This window comes from Acipenser ruthenus, chromosome 3 (genome assembly GCF_902713425.1).
Source record: "Acipenser ruthenus chromosome 3, fAciRut3.2 maternal haplotype, whole genome shotgun sequence".
Classification (NCBI taxonomy): domain Eukaryota; kingdom Metazoa; phylum Chordata; class Actinopteri; order Acipenseriformes; family Acipenseridae; genus Acipenser; species Acipenser ruthenus.
The window spans coordinates 72,193,606-72,220,229 of NC_081191.1; the positions used below are offsets into that span (position 1 = coordinate 72,193,606).

The window sequence follows — 26,624 nt, forward strand, 5'->3', positions numbered from 1 at the left end:
TGTCAAGTAATACCACTCTGCTTTTAATTATCTCTATACCTACATGTTATAATACAGGAAAAGGGACATGTTTACTTGTTTTGCCTTGAGTCTGGACCACCTTTTGGAAATAAGCTCCCCAGACTTGGAGAAAACTCTCTCGCATGGTACTGATGTAGTAGGTATACAGAGGCACTTCAGGGCCCTCTTCAGCAGGTGGGGTAACCTCACATCTTCAGAGTTCCAAAATTCTAGAGGACTTCCTGTCTTTGTTGGGGAGTGTGAGGTACATTTTCACCTCTGCTGTGATGTCCATGTTTGGATTCAGCTGTGTAACCTTCCAAATAGAATATAATTCATATCACTATAAAAGTGTGTTGCATCACAAGTCAATAACTGTTTTGATGTCAGATATTGATCAGACATTGACACGTTTGGTTAACTTGAATGTCCTTGAGTTATTTAGCATTAACAACACATAAACATTGTAGTACAGACTTCAGCTATACAAACCTTGGCATCAAAGTCTTTCTATACATCATCAGGTAGGGTACTGCATGCTCCGGTCACAACAGCTTGAGTGCCACTAACTTTAGCCAGCTGTCATGCTTCTGCTGTCATAGCTTTAATGGCCTCATCAGCATTTTTGTCATTCCCAATTACAAGGGTTTTGAACCGTAGGTCCAAAACGGTGGCGATTCCCAGAAATCTGTAAAACAGAAGGGGAAAAAAGAACACATAAATGCTTGCAATATAATAGTTATATACTTGTCACCAATGTTGCTTGTAAACCAGAGAGATTTAAACATGAAATAATGATTGCTAGTCATATCACCATGTTTCTAGATGTTATAACTCACGATGTTGATTCATATGTTCCACACCTTTTCCAAAGACACGTATTCAATGCATCAGCGAGGCTGTAAGCAGTGGTTCCTTTTATCATGCTGCTGGACTGCTGTGGCAGTAATTTTTGGTAAATTTCTGACTAAAACAACCACTTTTGACGCAGTTACGTATTTCTCAGCAGACATCTCCTCGGTGACAGCAAAAAAGGGTTTGATAATCTAAACAGAGACATACAAAATATATACTGTCAATAATTATTTACATGTTTTGAACTGTACGTTAATGGAAATGTGGTTACAGAATCTATAATTCTATGGTAGAGGTGAAGTTTTTCTATACTTTAAATGTAATATTAAAATCTAACAAAAGAAACATTATAACCAAGAGCATAACATTTACTGTGAGGTAGCCAACATTTTGCAGTGCTTCAAATTTAAAATCTGCATACCTTAGTAGTCTGCTCTATAGCAATCCAGTCATTGTGGAAAATGACAGGAAGAAAGCCAGCACCAAGAGATGTCAGTGCAGCTGAAACAGGCTCCTTCAAGCGCAGGAAACACTCCAACATGAGGAATGTTGAATTCCACCTGGTGTCCACCTCCTGAATGAACTTCAACTCCTCTAGCTTAAGGTCTTGCTGTAAAGCTGACAGTTTCTCCTTTGCAGTTGTGTTTGATTTGAAGTATCCAACAATCTTCCTCACATGCTCTCTGATGTTTTCCAAATCAGGTACTGCTGCTAGGCTGTCTTTTACAATTAGGTTAAGTGTGTGTGCCTAAAAAAAAAAAGCAGTTTTAAAATAACTATCAAAGCACAAATATTGAATCGAACAGACAATATTCTGATTAAATACCTTTAACTCCTTTGTCAGAGCTGTTTTTGTCTCTTGATACTGTCTTTCCATCAGTTGCACAACTGTGGGTCTGGATGGCAGTTGATATCTTGGGTAAAGAGCATGTACAAATCCTCTGAAGCCAGCATCTTCAACAATGGAAAATGGCTGCTTGTCTTTTACTGTCATTTTAACCAGTTTTTTATCCAGCGTTATTTTGGTGCAAACTGGTTGCTGAAAACAAACAGAAAAATAATGACAATAAAGATATTATTTTGAATAATTTTTGTTAATTGACAAACATAACATGATATTTATTATTAATACTATTACTAATAATCATTTAAGTAAGTTTGCATTCTACTCACTTGAATATGGAGCCTTTACAAAAAATGATGTCATCGTCTGCTGAGGTAGAGACACCGATGGCTTTTGCTCGGTGGGGTCATGTCACTCGTTGTAGAAGCAGACTCTGTGTTTACAGGAGGATCATCTTGAGATTTGAAACAAAGTCTACTTTATTGGCAGTTACAGAAAGCTATTATTAAATACTAAATTATGTCTTTACATTAACTGTTTACAGTTCATGATTACATATACAGAAGTAATTATTATTGATATATTTGGGATTTTCATTGTTTCTTTATACTTTGAATTGTGTTATGGAGGATTCAAAGAAACACATACCTAAGAATCTGACTTTAAACATTCTGTTTTTTCAGTTGGGTGAAAAATCCCGATGTGTTTTCACATTGGCGAAGTCGTCTTATTGTAAGCCAGTGTTTTTTTTTTTTTTACAAATTACGCATTTTACTTTCTTTTGTGTATCGTCAACAAAAGCAAAGTAGCGCCACACAACTGACTTTATTTTGCTTCCTGATGCTGCCAACATTTTCCAAAATTTAACTTACCGTTACCACCAGTATTACCTCGATTGTCAAAGTGGCCCCATGTCACGTGAATGAGGTGAGAAATCAAATTACGCCGTTATGTAACGCTGTTGAGCCCCTATAAACATAGAGCGAGACTCAGAATCCGAAATGAAGTCTGGGAGTTGTATTTACTTACATACTAAATGGTTCGTTCTCTGGTTTATGTGGTAGAGTAGAAAAACTACAATTCCCATAGTTCGTTTTGGTTTCGATTTCTCGCACAGCAGCGCACACAGCAGTTGTGCTTTCATAAGAGAAAAAAAAGTTACAAATGGTCACGTTCAATATTTATATTATTTGAAATATTCGATTCCATGAGTTGGAATCGATTCTGGTGCTGGAGTCAACTGCATACGATTCCAAAAATAGAATCAAATCTTATTTAAGATACAGTATCCAGAATCCATTCTTTTGGGAGTGTCTCTCCATCCCTATTTTCACTTTTGCATAGCTATACCTATGAGAGAGTGCATCCCATGCAAATGTGCACCCCTACTTACAGTATATTAATATTAACTTAAAAAATAAACTTTAGCTGTTTATTTTTTCAATAAAATATGTTTTATTAAGAAATAGGTTGTTCCACGCCCTGCTTTTTCACATTGTTAGTAATGCAAACAATTCACATGATTTCCATGGCAGGCAACTAAAGTTCACGTTTGAATGTATTTTTTACACTTTAACAAGTTTGTTTGTTTTAAAGATGCTATTTAACAGTTGAGCAATCCTTTCTGTGTGTTTTTTTTACAACGGACCGTGTAACGCAAACTGACAAAACAAATTAAGGTACACTTAACTCACACACTCAAACACAAAATTCTACTAAATTTCTCATCCTTGGCCTTTTGTTATATTAATTTAATTTCTAAAAAATCTTAAAGTTATATACAAAAATATAGTAAAACAAAATACAGCTGTGTCGTTATAATGCATACAACTACGTCTCTCGTCTCGCTCGTGCAGCTTTTACTTGATCCAAAAACTGGAAAACCTTTTCAACAGAACTAATTTAATAAACATGATGTTACTCCTCCATAGTGCACTCCTTAGAAAATGTTTTTTCAAAGCCATGAGTGCACCCCCGTAATTTTTTATTTATTAATTTTTTTATAGCTATGAGAGAGTGTACCACCCCTTAGAAAATGTGTTTTAATAGCTGTGAGAGAGTGCACCCCCTACAGATGTTTTTATAGCGGTGTGACTAAAACCTGTCCGGTACCGTCCGATACACTTTTAGTCCCGTCTGATACCATCTGGTACACCTATAGTCCTGCCCGGTACTGTACACCTTAAGTCCCATCCGATAAATTTAACAGTGTTTGTAACCTACTGCTATGTTTATTTTCTTTTGGTATGAGTAAGAGGTGTGAGTAAGACTTTCTTTGCAAATGCAATTAAAGACTTCAGATTCAGGATTATAAGTCCACATCTTGCGTTTCGACCCAGTGGAGTCCGAAAGCTTCTAGATAACTTGTATCTGTTCTTCAGTTTATTCTGTCCCTGTCTTTGCTGTCAGTATATCAGCGTTCCTATGTGTGTGTGTCTCTCTTTGACCTAGTGTCACACTTAATTGGAGGTTATTGGGGGACATACATTGTGACACCGGCATAACTGTGTCTGTAGCGAGAGACTACTAACTGTATTACTAATACTTTCTCATGCTAAACCGATACTGAGCTGGATATTTAACGTATAACAGAATTCCCCCATTGATGTTTTCTGGGTGGTAATTTATTAATAGATGTTTTTTTTTTTTTTTTAAAGAACGTGACACTGTATTGTAAATTTTGGAAGGAAGTGTAATTCACTAACTTAGGCCCTGTCCACACTATGCCTTTAAACCGTATTAGTTGCCTTTGAGCCGGCTTACAAGTGATAAATAAGGTTTGCGTCCACACTATGCAGCATTTAATACCGTACTCGAGAACTGGACTCGAGACCACCTCAGGAGGTAGTCTCGAGTCCGGTTTTAATTAGATCGTATCAGGTAGTGCGGTTTATCAGAAGTGTGGACGCTGTAATACCAAACTACATTTTTTGTGTATCCTCCAATATCCCAAAATGCTTTGTGGTATGTTTGGCGAAATACTCAGAGCAGGCGCCTGAAGGTCTTGCTATCAGTGTGCACTCCGCACTAGGTATTCATTTTTATGCTTCAAAAAAATCAGTCAGCACATCTCTGTTAAACTAGTGGGGAAAATAACAAAAACACAATGTAGGATCAGTGGTGAACAAATTACGTAATTTGTCAGCTCTGTTTGAAATAAATTTAAGAGGACCAGAATTAGGCTCAGACAAGATATGAAGGTAAAAACAAAGATGGTTTTGTAGTTAACAGTTTTTTCTTAGTTTAATTATAAAACAGAATCAGCTCAATTTGTTTAAAGGGACTTCACCTGATTAAAAATAAAACCTGAAAACTTCAAGCCCTACTTGTGTGTGTGTGTGTGTGTGTGTGTGTTCGGATTTACTTTTTCCACAATACTTGTTATATTTCTTTTTAGCAATATGGACCGCTGTTAATATGGGGCATAACACATTATTTTAAAATACAGTGCATGGTGGGATACTATCATATTAATTTCCACGGTTCGTTGCGCTGCTGGGAATTGTAACTAAACTATTCTAATGGTGTGTGGACGCATTAAGCTTGACTAAACATGAAACAGTACTTCAGTGTGGAAGCTTTGAGCTGTATTAATTAGAGCGGTTTCGAGTACGGTTCTCGATATCGGTTATGTAGTGTGGACAGGGCCTCAATCTTCTGCTACACTGTGGACATGTTTGCAGTTTTTAAAATTGATTACGTGTGATTTAATATTTAATGAACATTTAAGTTTTATGTTAGCAAAATCCTGACCTTCACTATTGGATTACTTGAACAGAGCTATATGAAACCATGACACCCCTCAGGTGCATGTTACACATGAGCAAGGTGGGGGTGAGGTTGTCAGTTAAGGAGTCTACAGTCTATGAAATAATGCATGCAAATATGAGATCCGATTTGTATATTTAAGGGATGAATTGAACCTCACTGGAATTGACTCTGCGGCTTTTCATGTATTTCTTAACTGTAAAAATAAACACAGTGCAGTAAACGTATTTTTCAAGAAGTTTACTGCACTGTGTTTACTTTTCTTTCTAAGCAAGTCTTTTGTCTGAAATAAATTGAAACCTGTTGCGTACATGCAACAACAACAAAAAAACGTTTAATATTATTTTTGTACACTGCAGTTAAACCTCCCCTCCAGCCTTTTATTTTTGTTCATTTTGTTCCATGTGTTGATGCCATCCCATTTATTATTTTTAGATTCATTAAGTTGGCTCATATTGCTCTTCCCCCTTTTGTGTCATTTTTTAAAAATAATTAGAAGTAATTTGCAGACCTCAGACATTTCCCAGAGAGTATAAAATATTCACAGAATTCATGTTTAGCTTAGATATTTGGTAACTTCCACCATCAGCACTAAGAGAGAAAGTTCTGCCAGTCTGTAATTCTAACTGGGGCTGACAATGTCCCAATTGAAAATGTTTTGATCCCCATCTTCATCTGATGGAAATTAAAAAGTCTCATTGTATAACTGATTACAAGACATTCCCAGTGGCAAATGGTGTCTTCCAACTATCACATGTCTTTCAAAGTCTTGGCTCTATTCATCACGTCACGCCATCAAACTGGCATCCGTTGTGGCTCAACCCATTAACTTCTGTCGTTTGTTGCATAAATTAGCAACACCTCATGCTATACAGCAAGGGTTCTCAAACTTTTTTGGATCAAGGCCCCCAATGACATTTGCCATCCTGCCTGAGGACCCCCACCCAAAGGCATCTTCAGGGCTCAAGAAAGACAAATATTTTCCCTGAGGAGCCAATTGCTCCTAGGCCAAAGAACAATTGGTCACCAAATCCAAATGCTGGGTGCCACTTCAGGAGCAAGTTGGTTACTATTATATTCAACTGCTTAAAATCCAACAACTTGGTAAGACACTGAAGCAGAGGTGTGCAATTTTTGGAAAAAAAACTTCTTCTTCAAGGGACAAAATGCTAAAAAAATGTACTTGTCCATCTTAAAAATCTATTCAACCCCCCCCCCCCCCCACCCCCCCCCCCCCAGTTGCACATAACACACACAACAAAGCTGACTATAACTTGTAGGATTTTGGTTTTATATTAACAGTGAACACAATCAATCATTTAATGATTAACAGGAGCGGATCTAGCCTTGTAGCTTGACTGGTTCAGTAAATTCTTCAAGATACACAAAAGGTTTCCTGTGACCCCACCTCACCTCAACAAATTTATTACATACTTTAAGGAAATGTTCCTTTCAGTGCAGTTTGGAACACATTTGATAGTAAATTTAAGTAACATACTAAGAGTACAACTATAATAAGCAATACTTAGAGTTATTCAAATATAAAAATCGGTTCTGCCTGTTTTTTCCCACTCTTTCTCTCTAAGCTGAATTAAACTCTGGGTGTTGCGTCACAGATATGAAATCATTGCTGCTTTGTGGCATTCTAATTTTTCTTGATGTTCTTTCAGTTTTGTAACTGCTGAACCCCAGGACTTGTGTATAACCTCAAGGAACATCAAGTTCCTCTATTTAAAATGGAAGCCTAATTACCATGCCTGCTTCTTTAGCTGAAGAGATGTTATCAGCTCATCATCTAACTAGGGAATCTGCTGCTCAATTAAATCATCCTTAAACTCCTGATGATAGTAAACAATGACAGTAAACAATGTAACTGAATTAGACGCAACAGACAAAAAAAATCTATTTGTGTTGACTCAAAACTTTATTTAGGCACCCTGCAATTTTACTTTAATAAAACTGAAGTTTGGGAGGAGGGACGGCCCCCACGCATTACGTCATCTAATTGTAACCTACTGAAATATATAAATACCCATGTAACTCGCCCTCTCTTGAGTTTTGATTCATTCACATCCCTCGACCTCCCTATCTCTGCCAGGAACTTATCCTAATTACAATCACTATGGGGGGTCTCCTGCCTCGTCCAAACAGCCAGGTAGTGGTCCCTCAAACCAAGCAGGTTTGATGCCAAATTGTTTTCCAGTCAACCTTCACATACCTTGCAATCTTTGCATTTGCATCATAAATAAACCTTTTAAACTAATTTTTTTTTGCTGCATTACAGCCCTTCATTAAAATTATTCTTTCAGGGCATTTTGTTAATGGCACATGTGCAACATACAAACCTTGTTATTGTCCTTCTCACACTTCAGTTTTTAAAATATGTGATATGTGACATCATAGTGCATCATAAATATTGACATATCCTTTTAAAGGGAGAGGCAGCATGTTTGTGTTAAAGGCGCCAATGGTGCCTAAACTAAAAAATGTTTTTGCATTTGTGGAAGAACACGTATCAATAACTTCTACCGAATAAATAAACAAACAAACAAACAAACATGCATTTATTTATTTGAATAATAAAAAAACAATAACTTGTTAATTATAAAGTACATCATTATAGTTCATGTCAATTAATTGATTCCTTTGTCGGGTCATTTGGGAGAGAACATCTTTGTATGTGCTTGGGCCCCCCTGAAACATCTCACGCTCCCCCTGCCCCTGGGGTCCCCAGGCCCCATACAGTGATTTCATGCTCATTTTTTAGCTTTGTACAGGGATCTTTATTACTGACATACTTGAATGTGTATGAAAGATTTTAAAAAAATTGTTTACTTGGTGTATTCTTTAAATGCTTACAATGCTCCACTGCAGTAGTTGTAATAAATGACACTGTGATGAGAGTAGAAGTTGGCCAAAAGTACTTAATTTTAACACATACATCTAATCACTACTGTATTAAAACAGATCTATAAAGTGGACTTTAAATTAAATGCACTATATATTCTGAAGTACATGAAGCTAATTTGGAAATATTTCCAGTATCTTGTAATTTATTGAAAAGTTGGTCTCATTCTTGTAGAGTCATCATGTCAATTTTACAAAAGGCTAATCGGACAGTGACCAGCAAAGGCACTCTGATTGGCAGCATTATCATCATGTCTGAGTGAGAATTTTATTACAACATGTTGATCAATTTGGAAAAAAAACTTTATAAACTTTGCGAGGATTTGATCTTAAAGTTCAGATGGGAAAATTCCATGTCAAACATCTGGATGTGTGTGGCATACACATTTTCAAATGAGTGTTTTGAGGTTCATTAGAAACCTTGTAATCTCAAACCCTATGACCCTTGTGAAAATGTGGATCAACCTGCATCTTGTAGTTTTCATTAGGGTCTATATTAGGAACTGATGCACAGACAGTTCAAACAAAGTATGAGGGAAACTTCTGTACATGTGCTGAATAATATTACATGTCTACCTTTTACCCTACATTTCCCAGAGTTCACAAATGTCCTAGGGCTTCGCTATGAAAGATGCCCAGCAACTTGGTCCATCAGTTTGAAATAGATACATTTTTGAAATTATGAATTTAGTTTTATTGCATGCTTCACCATTTTTTGTAAAACTTGTGATATCCATATTTCAAAGATTACCCTACAGTACATTCCCACCATTGAATTATACAACACTTAAAAAAAAATATATAATAATCGCGCTCACCATTTAATAAACAGAACAGAAAATAAAAGGTTTGAACAGACAAAAACACGGGACACGGCACTACACGCCAAAATAAAAAGACAAACAAAACGTACTAAACACTTAACAAACGGTGCACGGAGAGACAAACAAACACGGTGAGTACAAACACTTCTAGATATTATTTTTACTTTACTACTTTACGTTCTCCTTCTCTCTCACCCGTTCTCCACTCTCGAACACCCAACCCCGACTGCAAGAAATGTGCGTCTATATATACTATTGTGCTGGGATTCAATTACTAATTAATTATTCACTTGAATCCCAGCACGTGAATTAATTCTGTGCAACCCCATGCTCACATATTACATTTAACCAGCACGTGAAGTGATTTGTGCCCTCCTCGTGCCTAAATACAAATCTACACTTTTAAATACACGTGAAACACAGACCCGTTTATATCCCATGTACCAATGACTATACACCAACATTAACACACGCAACATACAACACATAACACACAAATGCACACAGGGGCGGGGCGCATTGCCACATATACCCCCCCTTGTGCGCAGCACACATGGCCTCAACGGCCACCTCCCCCCTTAAAAATCCAGCAGTCCAGGCCAAAGTCTCGGGCTGGGAAGGGAGGCTTCCAGGGGCCCACAGGTGGCAATGTTGCCAGTAGCCAGGCTGCTACTGGCCATGCTGTCAGCAGACGTGCTGACAGCTCCCAGACTGACTCCTTCAGCCGGGGCAGTCCTGGCAGCGGAAAGGCTGCTTGGGGGATGGTCTCCTGACCTCCCCTCTTCTTCATAGCCGGCAGCTCCCTCTTCCGGGGCTCCGGCCACAGTCTCTTCTGCAGCACAAGTGCTGCAGTGGGAGCAGGTCTCCGGACCTCCCCCACGATCTCCGGCAGCGAAACTGCTGCAGTGGGAGCAGGTCTCCAGACCTCCCCCACTTTCTTCGTGGCTGGCAGCTCCCCTTGGTGGGGTCCGGGCCACAGTACTTCCTGCTGCGATGCGGAGCAACTGGCAACCCCAGGCGATGCGGCGTGGCAGGCAACCCCAGGCGATGCGGCGTGGCAGGCAACCCCAGGCGATGCGGCGCGGCTGGCAACCCCAGGCGATGCGGCGCGGCTGGCAACCCCAGGCGATGCCAGACAGGCATCCTTGGGTGAAGCGTGGCAGGGAGTCAGGACCAGCCGGGGTGCGGGTGTTGGCCCTCTTCTCGGCCTCTGCGGCCAGGCGGTTCTTCCCCATGCTTCCCTCAGCAGCCTATGCAAGGGCTGCTGAGGGCCGCCAGCTTCACGTCCTGGTCTTTCTGGTGAAGGGAGAGGCAGCTCCTGCTTCTCTCCCCCTGATGGTGATGGAGGCAGAGGCAGCTCCTGCTCCTCTCCTCGGGATGGTGGGGAAAGTGATACCAGCAGGCATTCATCCTCTGCTGGTGGGGGAAGTGATACCAGCAGGTATTCATCCTCTGCTGGTGGGGGAAGTGATACCAGCAGGCATTCATCCTCTGCTGGTGGGGGAAGTGATACCAGCAGGCATTCACCCTCTGCTGGTGGGGGAAGTGATACCAGCAGGCATTCACCCTCTGCTGGTGGACATGGCGGAGGCAGAGGCAGCTCCTGCTGCTCTGCTCCTGCCGGTGGAGGTGGCGGAGGCAGAGGCAGCTCCTGCTCCTCTGCTCCTGGCGGTGGTGGAGGCAGAGGCAGCTCCTGCTGCTCTGCTCCTAATGGAGGAAGTGGTGGAGGTGGCGGAGGCAGAGGCAGCTCCTGCTGCTCTGCTCCTGCCGGTGAAGGTGGCGGAGACAGAGACAGCTCCGGCTGCTCTGCTCCTGACGACGGAGGTGGGAGCAGCGTGTAGTCTCCCCCTTTTTCAGGGGACTGGTGCTGCTCTGCCTCTCTTGCAGGGGACTGGTGCGGCTCTGCCTCGGAAGGGGAAACCAGCAGGCATTCTTCCTCTGCTGGTGGAGATGGGGACAGCAGGCATTTTCCCTCTGCTGGTGGAGGTGGGACCAGCAGGCATTCTCCCTCTGCTGGCAGCTTGGTTCCTAGGGTTATGGAAGCCCCGACTTTCCTCTCTTTGGGCTGTGGACGCACCGACTCCTCCCTTTTGGGCTGTGGACGCACCGACTCCTCCCTTTTGGGCTGTGGACGCACCGACTCCCCCCTCTTGGGCTGTGGACGTTCGGGCTCCCCCCACTCAGGCGTAGGACGTTCGGGCTCCTCCCACTCAGGCGTAGGACGTTCGGGCTCCTCCTCCCCTGGCTCCTGCTCTGGGCAGTCCTCGTCCTCATGCCCATAGGCAATGCACATGGTGCACCAACTTGGCTCCCTCTGCTTCCTCCTCACTTTTCCCCCTCTCTGCCTCCTTCTCCTCACCTTCCTCATTTGGGCTGGTTCCTCCTCCTCTTCCTGGAAGGGGCAGACAGCCACCGTGTGCCCATACACCCCGCAGGCAAGGCACCTTGGTCCTCCAACCTGCCGAGGAGCTCCTCCAGCTCACTGCAGCCGTTTCTCCAGTTCCAGCCTTCCATTGTATTTTGTTTTTATTTATTTATTTATTTATTTATTTATTTATTTATTTTAAATCCAAGAAACTGCGGTTCCTGCTCTGGCCTGAGTCCTGGAGGCGCTGTCGATCCCACACAGGACACCACGTGTCACAAAGACGGCCGGAGTGGGTGGCGTCAGACCAGAATCGGGAAGTAACACACAGAGATTTGGGGTTTTGGTTAAGCTGAGCGTGTGATCGCGCTCACCATTTAATAAACAGAACAGAAAATAAAAGGTTTGAACAGACAAAAACACGGGACACGGCACTACACGCCAAAATAAAGACAAACAAAACGTACTAAACACTTAACAAACGGTGCACGGAGAGACAAACAAACACGGTGAGTACAAACACTTCTAGATATTATTTTTACTTTACTACTTTACGTTCTCCTTCTCTCTCACCCGTTCTCCACTCTCGAACACCCAACCCCAACTGCAAGAAATGTGCGTCTATATATACTATTGTGCTGGGATTCAATTACTAATTAATTATTCACTTGAATCCCAGCACGTGAATTAATTCTGTGCAACCCTGTGCTCACATATTACATTTAACCAGCACGTGAAGTGATTTGTGCCCTCCTCGTGCCTAAATACAAATTTACACTTTTAAATACACGTGAAACACAGACCCGTTTATATCCCGGGTACCAATGACTATACACCAACATTAACACACGCAACATACAACACATAACACACAAATGCACACAGGGGCGGGGCGCATTGCCACAGTCAATAACTCATAATCTGGCTCATGAGAGCTTTTTCTTTGCATTATTATAAGCTGTTCACCCTCTCTTGAATGTTCCATCAACTTTCATCACTGTACAGCTACACAATACACCATTGTTTCATGCAGTTCAGTTACAAACAGAAACAATTGTAGTGACTGTTAGAAGGAATCAAAGTTCCAAGTATTAAAAAATAAATAAATGTGCAAGTGAAAAGGTTACCATACCAAGCTGAAAATGTTTTTTTGCAATAAACCAATGTTGTCTTTTGCCAATCAAATCATAGGGTGCCTAAAAGTTTTTTTGTTCATATGTTGGATCTTCTGTAGCAGCTGTATCTATCCCAGATATAATAGATTTGGTTAGTGCTGGTCAGGAGTTTGACAATGATTTAATTGCACAGCAGCTTCCCTAGTTAGATGAGCTGATATTTCTTCAGCCAAAAAAACAGGCACATCAATTCAAGATGCTACCATAATGAAAAAGAGCAAATGTATTGTGTGTTTTGTACTGAAATGAGGATCAGTTGTTGCAGGAAAAAGGGAGTTTATTTCTCGAATTTCATTGGAAGAACGGTAAAAGCATAGAAATACTTGGGATTGTAATTAGGAAGTGTACACCTACCCAGACACTGGTAGCCAGAGCAATATGCTACTGAAGTAACTGCTAATGAAAAATAGTGGTTTGAAAATACTTAAAATATATGACAATGTGCTTGCAAAATATCTCAAATATGTTGTTTTCTTCTTTAATTATTCAGCAAACTAAGTTACTGTTTTAGTGTTGATGTCTGTGACTGGGAGAGACCTGTCACTCGTTCTTGTGCAAATGTGTGCGGCCGGGATGCAGAACAATTGGCTGTCCCAGCATTCTCTAGCTACCGCTTGCAGTATATTAACCATTGACCATGAGATGCCAGGAACCAACAAAGTACAAGAAGCTTGATAACATGCTTATTCTTTACACGTTACATTTAAATATCATGCGTAATTTATATTCTTTAATGCATAAAACACCCAAGAGTGCTGCTAGGGGGTAAGGAGTTTTGTTGTGGGTGGATATTTCAAGAAGTTAAGTGTCCCTGATTGTGGAATGAAGAAGTGACCAAAATTCTATATTTATTTTGTTCCTTTTATATTAAGTTATAGAAAATGACACAATAAAACATTATAATTAAGCATCCCTGTTAGTGGAGCTTATATGAATTTGCAAACCATTCAGTTGATATGACTTCTGTGGATAAAAGTATTAGAAATTAAGTATTTAGGGCAGTAGTGTGGAGTAGTGGTTAGGGCTCTGGACTCTTGACCGGAGGGTTGTGGGTTCAATCCCAGGTGGAGGACACTGCTGCTGTACCCTTGAGCAAGGTACTTTACCTAGATTGCTCCAGTAAAAACCCAGCTGTATAAATGGGTAATTGTATGTAAAAAATAATAGGATATCTTGTAACAATTGTAAGTCGCACTGGATAAGGGCATCTGCTAAGAAATAAATAATAATAATAATAATAATTTAGTACAGTGGATGATAGTATGCCAATTAAATAAAACAAAGGTTTATTTTGCACTTTTGAAATTGGAAAAGTGGTTATATAGGTTATAGTTTACTTTTGACCTAATAGATCTAAAGAAGAAATCTATGGATTCATTGAGTGACGGTCCTCCCATCAGTATGCATAATGTCAAGGGGATCCACAAGCCAAGGAAGTTTGGGAACCCCTGTTGTACAATATCTTGAGGGGTTCCCTCCTATTTGTATCTTTTGATGTAATGCACTATAAAATAGGATTCCTTGTTTGTTTGTTTGTTTTTTAAAATCCAATCTCCCGTGTTCCTAAAATGTATCCATTGCCAAATCTGCTAATACGTCACAGAGAGTTTTAAGCTCTCTTGCTTCTTTAGTAACAATTGCATGCAGCCACGATCCCTCAGTCTTATTGGAATACTGGCACAATTAGAATGTTTGCTGTCTTCTGTGCATTCTTGGAAAGCTAATCTTTACATATGAGACAATGCAAATAGCTGTTGAAATGTATCTAAATAGATGATTAAAAAAATATATATTTCTTCAAGGTGGAAAAAAAATGTAGCTCGGATAAATTTGAGTTTTTACTTTGGCAGTACCTTGCACATTTTTCAGCTCTTAATTTTTTTTTTTAATTCAAAGACTTAACAGCATTTTAACAAAAAAGTTGCACACCAGGAAAAAATTGGAAAAAAATAAAACTGATAACATTTAAGGAGCAGTAATTTAATGGTAGGTTCTTTAGATACGAAAAGTTAAGTCTTCAGACTGAGCCGAGGACTGTTTACAGGTTTCAGGTGTTGATATAACCCATACACAGACTTTTTTATTCTACAAGTTAAAAGTTCTAACACATATGTATTTAGTCTATTGTGATTTTCATTGAAATGATGGAAAGGGTTGATGAAGAAATGCCTATAGGTTGCAGATTGTGATGTCAGCGTTTTGAATTGACTTTGCAGTTTAAGGGAATTCTGAGCGGTGCCTAAGGATTGTTTTTTTTAAAGCAGAGTAAAGCGCAGTTGAAACTAAAAATTGTATTTTTTGTTTTTGTTTGTTTCATTACAGCAGATGAAATAATATCCAATGACCTTTCATGTTTGTTTATTCAGGCCCCTAATGAATCTTAGGTTGGTGAAGAAGCTATTTATGTACCTGTCGGGATCTCTGTTATGTCTTTAACTCAACTCAAGCCAGTTAATCCTGATTGTGTGCACATATGCAATGAGCTTGTGTTCAGAGTTTCCATGTATTTAGGGAATCTGGCAGTTACGTCTTTTGGGACTGCCGGAAGCCGAGTTGTTAGTGTTTCAATAAAGAGCAGTTGACTTTTGTGGTTACAATTGAACTGAAATGTACTTTGGCTTTAAAAAAGAAAAGACCAATAATGTAGGTGCACATTTAGTTTTATTTTTTGCGTAAAGTAACACATTTTATTACTCCCATTAAAAACGAACGTATTACCTTGTTATTGACAAAAGTAATATTACAGTAACGCGTTACCCCAACTCTGGTTACAGATAAATGCTTATAGCAGATTTGATGGTTTTAATTTGTACAGTGTAATTGCCCTACTGTTCTCATGTAAAGTGATCTTGAGTGTTACAAATATCCATTTAAATTGAGTAAATATCTGAGAATGTTTCTATAAAGGTGCTTGCTTTAAATGACTCGGCACAATTCAAAACTGCCATACATTTTCTGAAATGCATACAGAAATATGTAGAAGTTAAACTTTGCTTCTCCAGAAAAGAGACTTGGTATGCAAGTATCAAGTTGAAGTTGCAGTAGAACCCCTTCTTTGTATTAGTGTGCTTCTCATGTGGCTCTAAATTCAAATGAGAAAACAATAAGTAATAGAGGATCATTCTCCTTCAAGAATTGCAGCACAGAGGGACATTGTATTCAATCCAGTGGTTGCAAAGCTGGAAATTAGCCTATTATTTGAAAAAGGCTAAGAAGTCTTTAGCACTCAAAAGTATGTCCATGTCTTACAGTGCTGTAAGTCTGTGCAACCCCTGAGTGGAAAATGTTAGCTATAATAAAATATATAGACTAAAGGCCAGCATACAAGGTACCACTATTATTTGATAGGTCAGACCATATATGCATACATTACAGTTGCTTATTAGTCAAATACAAAGTTTATTGTGCAGTATGAAATATCAGCAGTAATCTTGTGATGTAGCCAACCTAATGCTTTACACGGTTGTATATCATTTGCATGATAGATGTGCTTTAGTTTAACAGCATGATAGTGCAGTTCTATCAAATAAACAATATTACAATTTAATTCAATAGAATCACAGTATTTGTGTTGGGCTTCCAAAATGAAATAATTTGTCTGGTTGTAATATAGATATACTTAGGCTTGTGAGATCAGAGGATGCTCACACGCCCTCAGAACGTCTGTGCTGTGTGAGAAACATAATTGGTCATTCAAAATTGGGGGAAAATAAATACATATCATAATTTATATGCAGGGCTTGAATTTCATTTTTGTGTGCTTGGGGGGGGGGGGGGGGGGATTTCCTCCTATGCTGCAGGCAATGGGGGGGATTCCAAAATTTTAGGGGGGAATGGCAAAAAAAAAAGGCACATTTCTGTATAAAAAACAATATATATATTACTGCATCATCATTCACACTGATGTTGCTTTAAAATAAGCTGCTTTCTCCAGAGCACTCTCCATTGCTTTTGCCATTGCCTGACGTGAAGTTTTTGCTGCAGCAGAAGAAAAAGGTGCTTTTCTTTTTAACCAGCGCTCCATTTCTTTTTTTTAACTCTTTACACTCACCCTTATTTCTGCCTGTTTTTCACTGTTTTCATTTATGTATGCTTAACTACTGGATTGTTTGTACTGCATGCATGTAACATATCAAATGAAAGGCCACGGAATTTCCTTTAATATTCTGCAAGTTTGATTATGTAACAGGATCAGGCATACCATATGGTAGAGATGAGAATATATGTTAAAAAAAAAAAAGTGCTTTTCCAAAAAAAAATGTTTGGTCACTGCTATATATATTGCAATCATAGATGGCTAATGCTTAAAAATAATATAATATAATGCTTAAAAATAGCGGCCGAGAATCACGTACAAGAGAATAAAGTCTTGCGGCACTTTAAAATATCCAGCACTACTTTTTATTTATTTATTTATTTATTTATTTATTTATTTATTTATTTTAACCAGAACCACTCAGAATGCGGCTCATTGTGCTTTCGTCACGGACACCCACTTCTTTAGAGATTGTTGTAGCATTTCAGACATTCTAAATTGGGTGAAAAATACAGTAGCTTGGTGTCTTAAAATATCTCTGCGGGATTTTCCCGCACTGAAAGTTGCAGATATGTGGGGGCAACTTGGAAAATGTGTGTTTCTTGTGATCCTGCGCTGAAATTCAAGCCCTGATATGTATAAAAATGTAGAGCACAAACAGATAAGCCTGTTGTGAAATTTCTAACAGTGTTTTTTTGACAATCGTCTCTCTGCTCTTTCGCTGGTTTTTTTTATATACTGAGTTTCATAGACCCTTGCATTTATTTGTTCTAAAGTTGTGCAACAAGCATTTCTTAACACAAGTCTTGCAATGGGATTACAGAAGATAAAGAAGTATATTTCTCTGTCAATAAGATGATGATTCTTCAGTTTGTCCCTAGAATTTGATGCATTTTGACCCATTGGATGTTAATCGTACCAAATTGGCACTGACCTACCCTCTCCAGGGGTTCCACGTTTGGAATGCCCATTTCCAAACTCAAAGTACAGTAGGATGACGGTACGATGACATCAGAATTCTAGAAAAAGAACGTTTCATTCAGGGTGCCAACAATTGTTGTAAATGAAGCCATTTTCACATACTAAAAATGTTAGAACTAATTCTTAAAATTAAATTAAACAAATGTATACTGCCAGAAATGTAAATTGCAATTAAAGTAGTTAAGACCTTAAAACAAGAAGTACCTTTTACAGTATTAAATGCTGCATGATCCAAATCCAAATAAATAGTATGCTATACTGTAGGAAGCTGATGTACTTTTTATGTACAACTGTAGTATACTACATCATGCAACAATATAGTATAATACAAAGTCAGATGAATGTAGTACCGTGTACACTGTATACCCGCCTTAAGCAAAGTATGTTGTGAAAAGTAATGTAACTGTCAATTTACAAAACATCTGAAAAAGTATAGTTTAAACCATCTACCATATCTAGTTTTAAATGCATAACCTATAGTTCTATGTTTTTATTCTTTATTCTGAGATGTAGAAGTGTATTTTAAATGAGTAAAATATAAGAATGTTTTATCTGTATATTTCAGCAAACACCTACCTCTTCATGGTTCAAGCACGAGGTATAATGTTAAGGGACAATGTGAGAACAATAGGACATATGATCAGATTGTACACAAACAAGAACACCACCCTTAATGGCACAGGTAAGTTTTTATTTGTAAGTCTCCCTGGAGGCATGGGTTATAAACCCATGGTTTTATATCACATCTTTATAATGGCTGATGCCTTTTTTCTCAATTAGCTTATTTTGTTCAGGTACTGTATTTTTGGTAACATTACAGTTTAGTACCTCCTTTTTTAAATTTATAGTGATTTAATGACTTGATTAGACTGCAGCAATTAAATATATTTAGCCAAAATATAATCAGTAGGCTGCCACACACCAGACGCAATGTGGTTTTTCTTTGCAGCGACATGACCCTACACACCTGAGGCGACAAACTGCCAGATCTATTAAACTGTTAAATTGTTATTGAATAAACCTATGATCCTACTTGTCAACATGATGTGGAAATTGAGTGTCTTCTGACCATATTTCATACATATATGGCAATAAATCATACATGCCAGGCTTATTTGGTTCCTTCAAAAATGGACTCCCATAGATTATCTTTCAAATATTTTGGATACTTTCACCCTGATCAACCATCTGCATTGAAGCTCTTCTCTGATTGATCAATAGTTATCATGCAACAAAATTGCAAAAAATAGGATTCAATCTTTTTTATTTTGTGTCGTTCTGCATCTCCTGTCGTGTGAAAGACCTTTATCAAAAGTATAGGTTCTATTCATTTTGTCGCATCGCTACACATTTTCACTTGTCGCATCGCGTCTGGCGTGTAGTGGCCTTAATGCTGGCTTGCAAGATTTAAAAACGAATGATGAGACACGTTTTACTCCATTGTTTCTAGAATGGTGTTGTGGAATGCTGTCCTATTCTGTTACTATTTATTGTTTTATCATGTTTTCATTAGATTATCCTGATGGCAATAACACCAGTGAATACCTTGCTCAACCAACTGCATATCTTCCAGAGAATTTTACCTATGCTCCAAACCTCCCATGTCCTGAAAAACTACCTTCTATGAGTAAGTAGGCGATCTACATTTTTTATAGCCATTTTTTTTTTTGGTTTACTTAGATTGTGTAGTTTATATGATTGCTTGTAAAATAAATAGCTGTATTGTTCATGGTTTTAACTGTCAAGTAACCTCTTGTACCACTGGAATAGTGTGGTAAATAAAATAACGGCAGGAATTAAATTGTGTTTTTTTTTATATTTGCATCAGAAAGCCAACTTTTATTCTGTAAAGCAATACTCTAATACCTGCCACTAAGTAATACCATAACAGTATTATGCTTTGTGTCGTTAAAATAAAGCAATTTTTTTATAGAATAATGCAGGTTTTTATTTTTTAACATATATTATGTTTGAGTAGTTTATTTTTTAAGGCTTCCTCTATACCCCAATCATTTCATATTTTATTGCAACAAATGTTCAGTCATGGCTGGTTGATTTACGAAGCAATAAAGCTCCGTATGAGAAACATGAGAAAATGACAAAGACTATCGCTTATCTAGGTATGTAGGTGTCAGATGGGATAATTTCCTTCTTAATTAACTTGATTGTATGTTTAGCATACTGTAACCTTGCTTACAGGTTTGGAGATTATTAAAAGAAAATGATTGCATCTTAATACTTCAGGCACTTGCTTCAGTCTGCTACAGTTAGTGATGCTACAGTAATAATGGTCTAATAATTAATCACAGGGTTCAAATTTAAGGCTTGCCCATTTCCCCAGGACTGTCAAAACTTTGGATGGACAAGTGCTTTGAACATATTCAGTGGTCTGTAGGACAAGTGCTTTAGAAATATATTTTAACTACTACTTACATACATTGTCAAGTGTCACATTACAATTTTCAGTGTACACTCCGAACTAGGTATTCATTTTTATGCTTAAAAAAATCTGTCAGGACATCCCTGTTAAACTAGGCAGCTGCAAAACTGAAGTAATACGGACCTCTGTTAATATGAGGCATAACACATTATTTTAAAATTAAAATATAGTGCATGGTGGGATACTATCGTATTAATTTCCACTGTTCATTGCGCTGCTAGGAACTGTAACAAACTATTTTAATAGTAATAGTGTGTGTACCAGTGGAGGCAGAGCCTCCTCAACTTTTCAAAAACATATATATATATATATATATATATATATATATATATATATATATATATATATATATATATTATGTAAGTTGTGGTCAAACGTTTACATACCCCAATGCAAATGTATAATTTCTAGCAATGTCTCAAACAGTATCCATACCCTTTGATGCTATGCTAGTATTGTCTACAAGGTGCTAGAATTTCAATATGATAATGCAGAACCTAATTCTAGAAAAGTCTAGAAAATGCTGGACTGTAGGTGAACTTTCTTAGAGAGTATAAAAGGGTTAGGCATAGGAAGATTGCTGTAATTACCATAAGTCAATATGTACAGATAGTAAAGAGCTTTCTGACTGAAGACCTTAGGCAGAAATGTGTTATTGTTATAAGGCTGGCGAAGGATACAAGAAGATTTCCAAGCATTTGAGTATCCCAATTTCAACTATTGTTTATTATCAAGAAGTACAAGACTCATGGTACTGTCACAATGCTCTCTCGGTCTGGAAGAAAGAAGGTTCTTTCACCAAGAATAAGTAGAAGAATTGTGAGGAAGGTTAATAACAATCTGAGATTGACTGCTGAAGATATTCAAAGTGAATTGGCTGCAAGTGGGACTAGGGTTTCTATTTCAACCATCAGTCGAGTATTGCATGGTGAAGAGCTCAACAGACGTAGGCCAAGGAAAAAGCCACTCTTAGCAAAACGTCTCAAGGACAATCGTTCAAAGTTTGCAAAACAGCATTTGAATGATGGATATGAGTTCTGGTCAAAGGTTTTGTGGAGTGATGAAAAAAATCAAGCTATTTGGTTACGCTGATAGTCGTTACGTTTGGAGAAAGTCTGGTGAGACATACAAAGAAAAGAACACCATACCAACTGTCAAGCATGGAGGCGGTAATATCCTTCTATAGGGCTGTTTTTCCTCTAATGGCACAGGAAATTGAGTTCCACTACATGGTAAAATGGATTCAATAGCATACAAAATGCAAAGTGAGTGAACAGAAGAAAAATCTACATCAAATCAATATTTGGTGTGACCACCCTTTGCCTTCAATTCTTCTAGGTACACTTGCATACAGTTTTTGAAGGAACTCGGCAGGTAGGTTGGCCCAAACATCTTGGAGAACTAACCACAGTTCTTCTGTGGATTTAGGCAGCCTCAGTTGCTTCTCTCTCTTCATGTAATCCCAGACAGACTCGATGATGTTGAGATCAGGGCTCTGTGGGGGCCATACCATCACTTCCAGGACTCCTTGTTCTTCTTTACGCTGAAGATAGTTCTCAATGACTTTCGCTGTATGTTTGGGGTCGTTGTCATGCTGCAGAATAAATTTGGGGCCAATCAGATGCCTCCCTGATGGTATTGCATGATGGATAAGTATCTGCCTGTACTTCTCAGCATTGAGGAGACCATTAATTCTGACCAAATCCCCAACTCCATTTGCAGAAATGCAGCCCCAAACTTGCAAGGAACCTCCACCATGCTTCACTGTTGCCTGCAGACACTCATTCGTGTACCGCTCTCCAGCCCTTCGGCGAACAAACTGCCTTCTGCTACAGCCAAATATTTCAAATTTTGACTCATCAGTCCAGAGCACCTGCTGCCATTTGTCTGCACCCCAGTTCCTGTGTTTTGGTGCATAGTTGAGTCGCTTGGCCTTGTTTCCGCATCGGAGGTATTGCTTTTTGTCCGCAAGTCTTCCATGAAGGCCACTTCTGACCAGACTTCTCCGGATAGTAGATGGGTGTACCAGGGTCCCACTGTTTTCTGCCAATTCTGAGCTGATGGCACTGCTGGACATCTTCTGATTGTGAAGGGAAGTAAGCATGATGTGTCTTTCATCTGCTGAGAGTAAGTTTCCTTGGCCGACCACTGCGTCTACGGTCCTCAACGTTGCCCGTTTCTTTGTGCTTCTTCAAAAGAGCTTGGACAGGACATCTGGAAACCCCTGTCTGCCTTGAAATTTCTGCCTGGGAGAGACCTTGCTGATGCAGTATAACTACCTTGTGTCTTGTTGCTGTGCTCAGTCTTGCCATGGTGTATGACTTTTGACAGTAAACTGTCTTCAGCAACCTCACCTTGTTAGCTGAGTTTGGCTGTTCCTCACCCAGTTTTATTCCTCCTACACAGCTGTTTCTGTTTCAGTTAATTACTGTGTTTCAACCTACATATTGAATTGATGATCATTAGCACCTGTTTGGTATAATTGTTTAATCATACACCTGACTATATGCCTACAAAATCCCTGACTTTGTGCAAGTGTACCTAGAAGAATTGATGCTGTTTTGAAGGCAAAGGGTGGTCACACCAAATATTGATTTGATTTAGATTTTTCTTCTGTTCACTCACTTTGCATTTAGTTAATTGATAAATATAATCTTTTAATATGTCTATTTTTGAAAGCATTCTTACTTTACAGCATTTTTCACACCTGCCTAAAACTTTTGCACAGTACTGTATATAATATATATATATATATATATATATATATATATATATATATATATATATATATATATACACACAGTATATATTATATATATATACACACAGTATATGTAAAATATAAAAATTATAGTATATTAATGTTCAATAAAATAATGTATTGGCTAAAATTTAAGAAAAAAAATCATTTTAATCTAAACCCTAGATCCAACATTCCTAAATGACTAGCAATTCTGGCTGCTGAGAGACAAGCTAGAGCAGGGTTTCCCAATCCTGTCTGTGTCTGCTGGTTTTCATTCTCAATTACTTTATTAAACCCTTAATTGAACTGATAATTTGTTCAATTAGACCTTTTTACTTGTTTTCAGCTCTTAAACAGATGCAGATTTCGAGTTAGCTATAAGTAACAGTATGGCACTGCTGCCGGGTATGGAGCAGTGTATAGTATGCAAAGCACTGTGGGGGGGTACCTTTTGCGGTTGGAGTGCTTCAGTAAAATATGTACTGAATACCTTGTATACAAGACAGTGTAAGAGAAGTGCTGTGGTGGAATATGTTTTGAAACATACAAAATATACGCTAACCCTAATAATTTTATTTTCGAAAACTGAGCACCGTTCGCCCCTCCTCAGCTGTTTTGGAATTTTTTTTGTTAATGCCCAGACCACCAAAAAAAAAAGTTGAATGCAAACTGTGCAAGTGACTGTTGATGTATCATGGAGGCACAACCAATCTCCGGGGTCATTTATTTATTTATTTATTTATTTATTTATTTATTTATTTATTTTTATTTATTTATTGCATTTATATAGCGCTTTTTATACAAAAGTATCTCAAAGCACTCTACAGTACATAGCAGAAAAAAAGAACAAACCACAACACATTTGTATAGCATGTCACACATACAACTGCTATAATCAACATGACATATTTAAATAACAGTATACACATAATACAAAAGCAGTAATTTTAAAGTTACATTAAAACCCACTTGACAAGCATAAATATTTGTAGTAGTAATACAATGTGACTGATAACCTGCTTGGAACGGTGACTGTTAAATAAAGCTTTGTTGTGCCTCAGTCTGATGCAGTTGGTGCTGCTGCAATGCACGCTTACTGTAATTATCGCAATCAACATCAAATCCGTGTAAATTAACAATGTGCATTTTTATTTTTATTAAAATTATAAAACATGTGTTTTATTCCATTTATATGGCTTACCTGTAAAATAACAGGATTTTCTATCAAATATGAACAAGTAGCTATGGTGATGTCACCAGTAAATTATGCAGATTAATACCATTGAAGGTTTGAACCTTCCTTCGGTAATGTGTTCCGTACCTTCGAAGGTCAAAATGTAGCCTTCTTTGCAGCCCTATTTTGTTACTGTTTTATTTTGGTGCATTTCTTGTGCGGGCGTTCAATGTGAAAAGGATGATAACGTAGTTGATCAGCTGATTAAGACTTGGTAGTTTATACTGAAAAACATATCTAAAAATTCTAGTTCTTTTCTTGTCCATCGAAGCTCCACCTTAATATTACTATTGTATTGTATTTAATTTGCTATTTTATGAAACTGGAAAAGAGATTCTTCTCCATGTGTCCAAACCCCAAAAATATCATCTACAAACCGAATGTATTCTAAAGGTTCTCTTTCCAATTTTCTAAGTAATTGTTCTTCCCATTTCTCCATGTATGTATTGGCAAAATGCATTCCTAATTTAGATCCTATTGCTGTACCATCGTTTTGTTTGTAATTCTTAACAAATGTAAAATAACTGTTTTCTAAAACTACGTTGATCATGTTCAGCACCTCTGCTGTTGGTATTGATTTATCTGGTCTATTATCTAGTGCTTTTTGACAAGCTTCTAAAGTTTCTTTACGAGGGGCACTTGGGTACAAGGATTTTACATCCATGCAAAATAAAAAGGTATTCTCTGGAAGGTTGTGTTTTAGTGATTCAAGTCTTTTTAAAAATGGTGTTGTATCCTTAAAATAGCTTGGTTGTTTTTCTGCTGTTTCAACTATTGTGTGTTGGATTATCAATCGTGCTGACTATCATTCACATAGGGTGATTTTCTTTGTGCATTTTAGGATTTCATCTTGCTAGGCCTGTTCTTGCATTATGTGGCTGCATATATTTTTTTAAATTCTTTTGATATAATGCCTTTATTGTATAGTCTCGCCGCAATTTCCTTAACCTCTTTTACGGATTTATTGATCTTATTGCTTTTAACTTCTTCATATGTATCCGTATTATTTAATTCACATTCTACAGATTTCATACAGTCATCTGTGTTCATTATTTATTTATTTATTTATTATATATATATATATATATATATATATATATATATATATATATATATATAAAAATAAATTATATACACACCCACTCCTCGTTATATCGGCCCTCGCTATACTCCGGATTCGGATATGTCGCGGTCCTGGAGTTGGCTCGCCATTTTTACAGTCTAACTGCGCATGCCTTGGCTGTAATATACATAGGCAATTTCACTTAGAATTACGATTTGTTTTATTTTGTACTGCACATCACAAACCAAAATATACAAACCAATTACAAACAAAGCATTAATATCATACTGTTATCATATACACACGCATTGCACAATAACACAAAGCAAATTAAATATCTACTTGCTGAAGCAGTTTTTATTTTAGCCAACGAGGTGTTCACTTGTGGCAGCAATGCACTAGCAAAAGTCACAGGGCAGTGATATCATCTCCCTAGCAACAAGCCTCCAAGTTGGGAATCGGATTCTTTCAATGAAATTTAATTGGAGTTCCGTTGATGAGAAGCAATTGCCCTCCGCAGTACGAATTAAAATGGTGTGCTGCTTTTTAATACGAAAAAATGAGAAAAAGTGGGTCGCGTAGAGGAATTTATATTGGACCCTGGCGCCGCCGATAATACGAGGGAGTGGTTGTACTGTATTTATTAGCCTTTTTGTTTTTCTATAGGTCTATCGCTATGTCACAGCCCTCGATATATAGTGGATTTATATTGTAACCTGACACCTGCTATATATCGTATGTGTGTGTGTATGTATGTGTGTATATATATATATATATATATATATATATATATATATATATATATATATATATATATATATATATATACACACATACATTACAGAAAGTGCAAATACTACTACTAAAATGCAATATGAACTAGGATACAACAATAAAATAACAGTATTTAATACAGTAACAGGGTCCAGCCTCTCTTGTTACATATTTTCATATGAGCTTGTTAAAATACAACAGTATTTATGTTTTGGATTGAAAAACACATAATTCTTCACACAGTATTATTCAAGGTAACCATCAGCAGAATTTGCAAACTATTTCTTTTTTGTTTAGTTTTTGGGTGCGAAGAAAGCAATCCACGTTTACTTGTAAGGGGGACTCTGTCCCTTGACTTACATCCAAAATTCTGTTTTTATGGTGTCTTTTTTTTTTAGGATGAAGGTATAGTAAGATCAACATCCGTTCATTTTTTTTTTTTCTTTAGAAATTCTGATCCAGAACACACAGGATGTATAATCCATCTCTTCGTTCTCTGTCTGGTTCTAATGCACTGCATGTTCTTTAATATGCATGGGCAAGACAGGGATACTGTTCCTTGTGCTGTGCTTGTTCCAACCTGGGGATAAACAGTAGGCAAATCCTGATAATATT

The 26,624-nt window shown here is 37.9% G+C and overlaps 1 protein-coding gene and 1 long non-coding RNA gene across 3 annotated transcripts in view; one reads left to right on the top strand and one right to left on the bottom strand.

The window, feature by feature from the left end:
- LOC117394518 (beta-1,4-galactosyltransferase 6-like) overlaps window positions 1-26,624 on the top strand; it is a 53,458-nt gene that overhangs the window by 12,141 nt on the left and 14,693 nt on the right. For both annotated transcript variants that reach the window (XM_059016362.1, XM_033992848.3), the window contains exons 2-3: window positions 18,321-18,437; window positions 19,269-19,382. In XM_059016362.1, the coding sequence (XP_058872345.1) occupies window positions 18,338-18,437; window positions 19,269-19,382 (214 nt within the window). In that variant the 5' untranslated portion in view covers window positions 18,321-18,337. The remainder of the gene's footprint in view (window positions 1-18,320; window positions 18,438-19,268; window positions 19,383-26,624) is intronic.
- LOC117394519 (uncharacterized) lies at window positions 230-966 on the bottom strand. Its single transcript, XR_004663449.2, has 3 exons — window positions 864-966; window positions 493-688; window positions 230-316 (listed from the first exon to the last, which is right to left on the bottom strand). It is a non-coding gene; the product is annotated as an uncharacterized LOC117394519 (long non-coding RNA).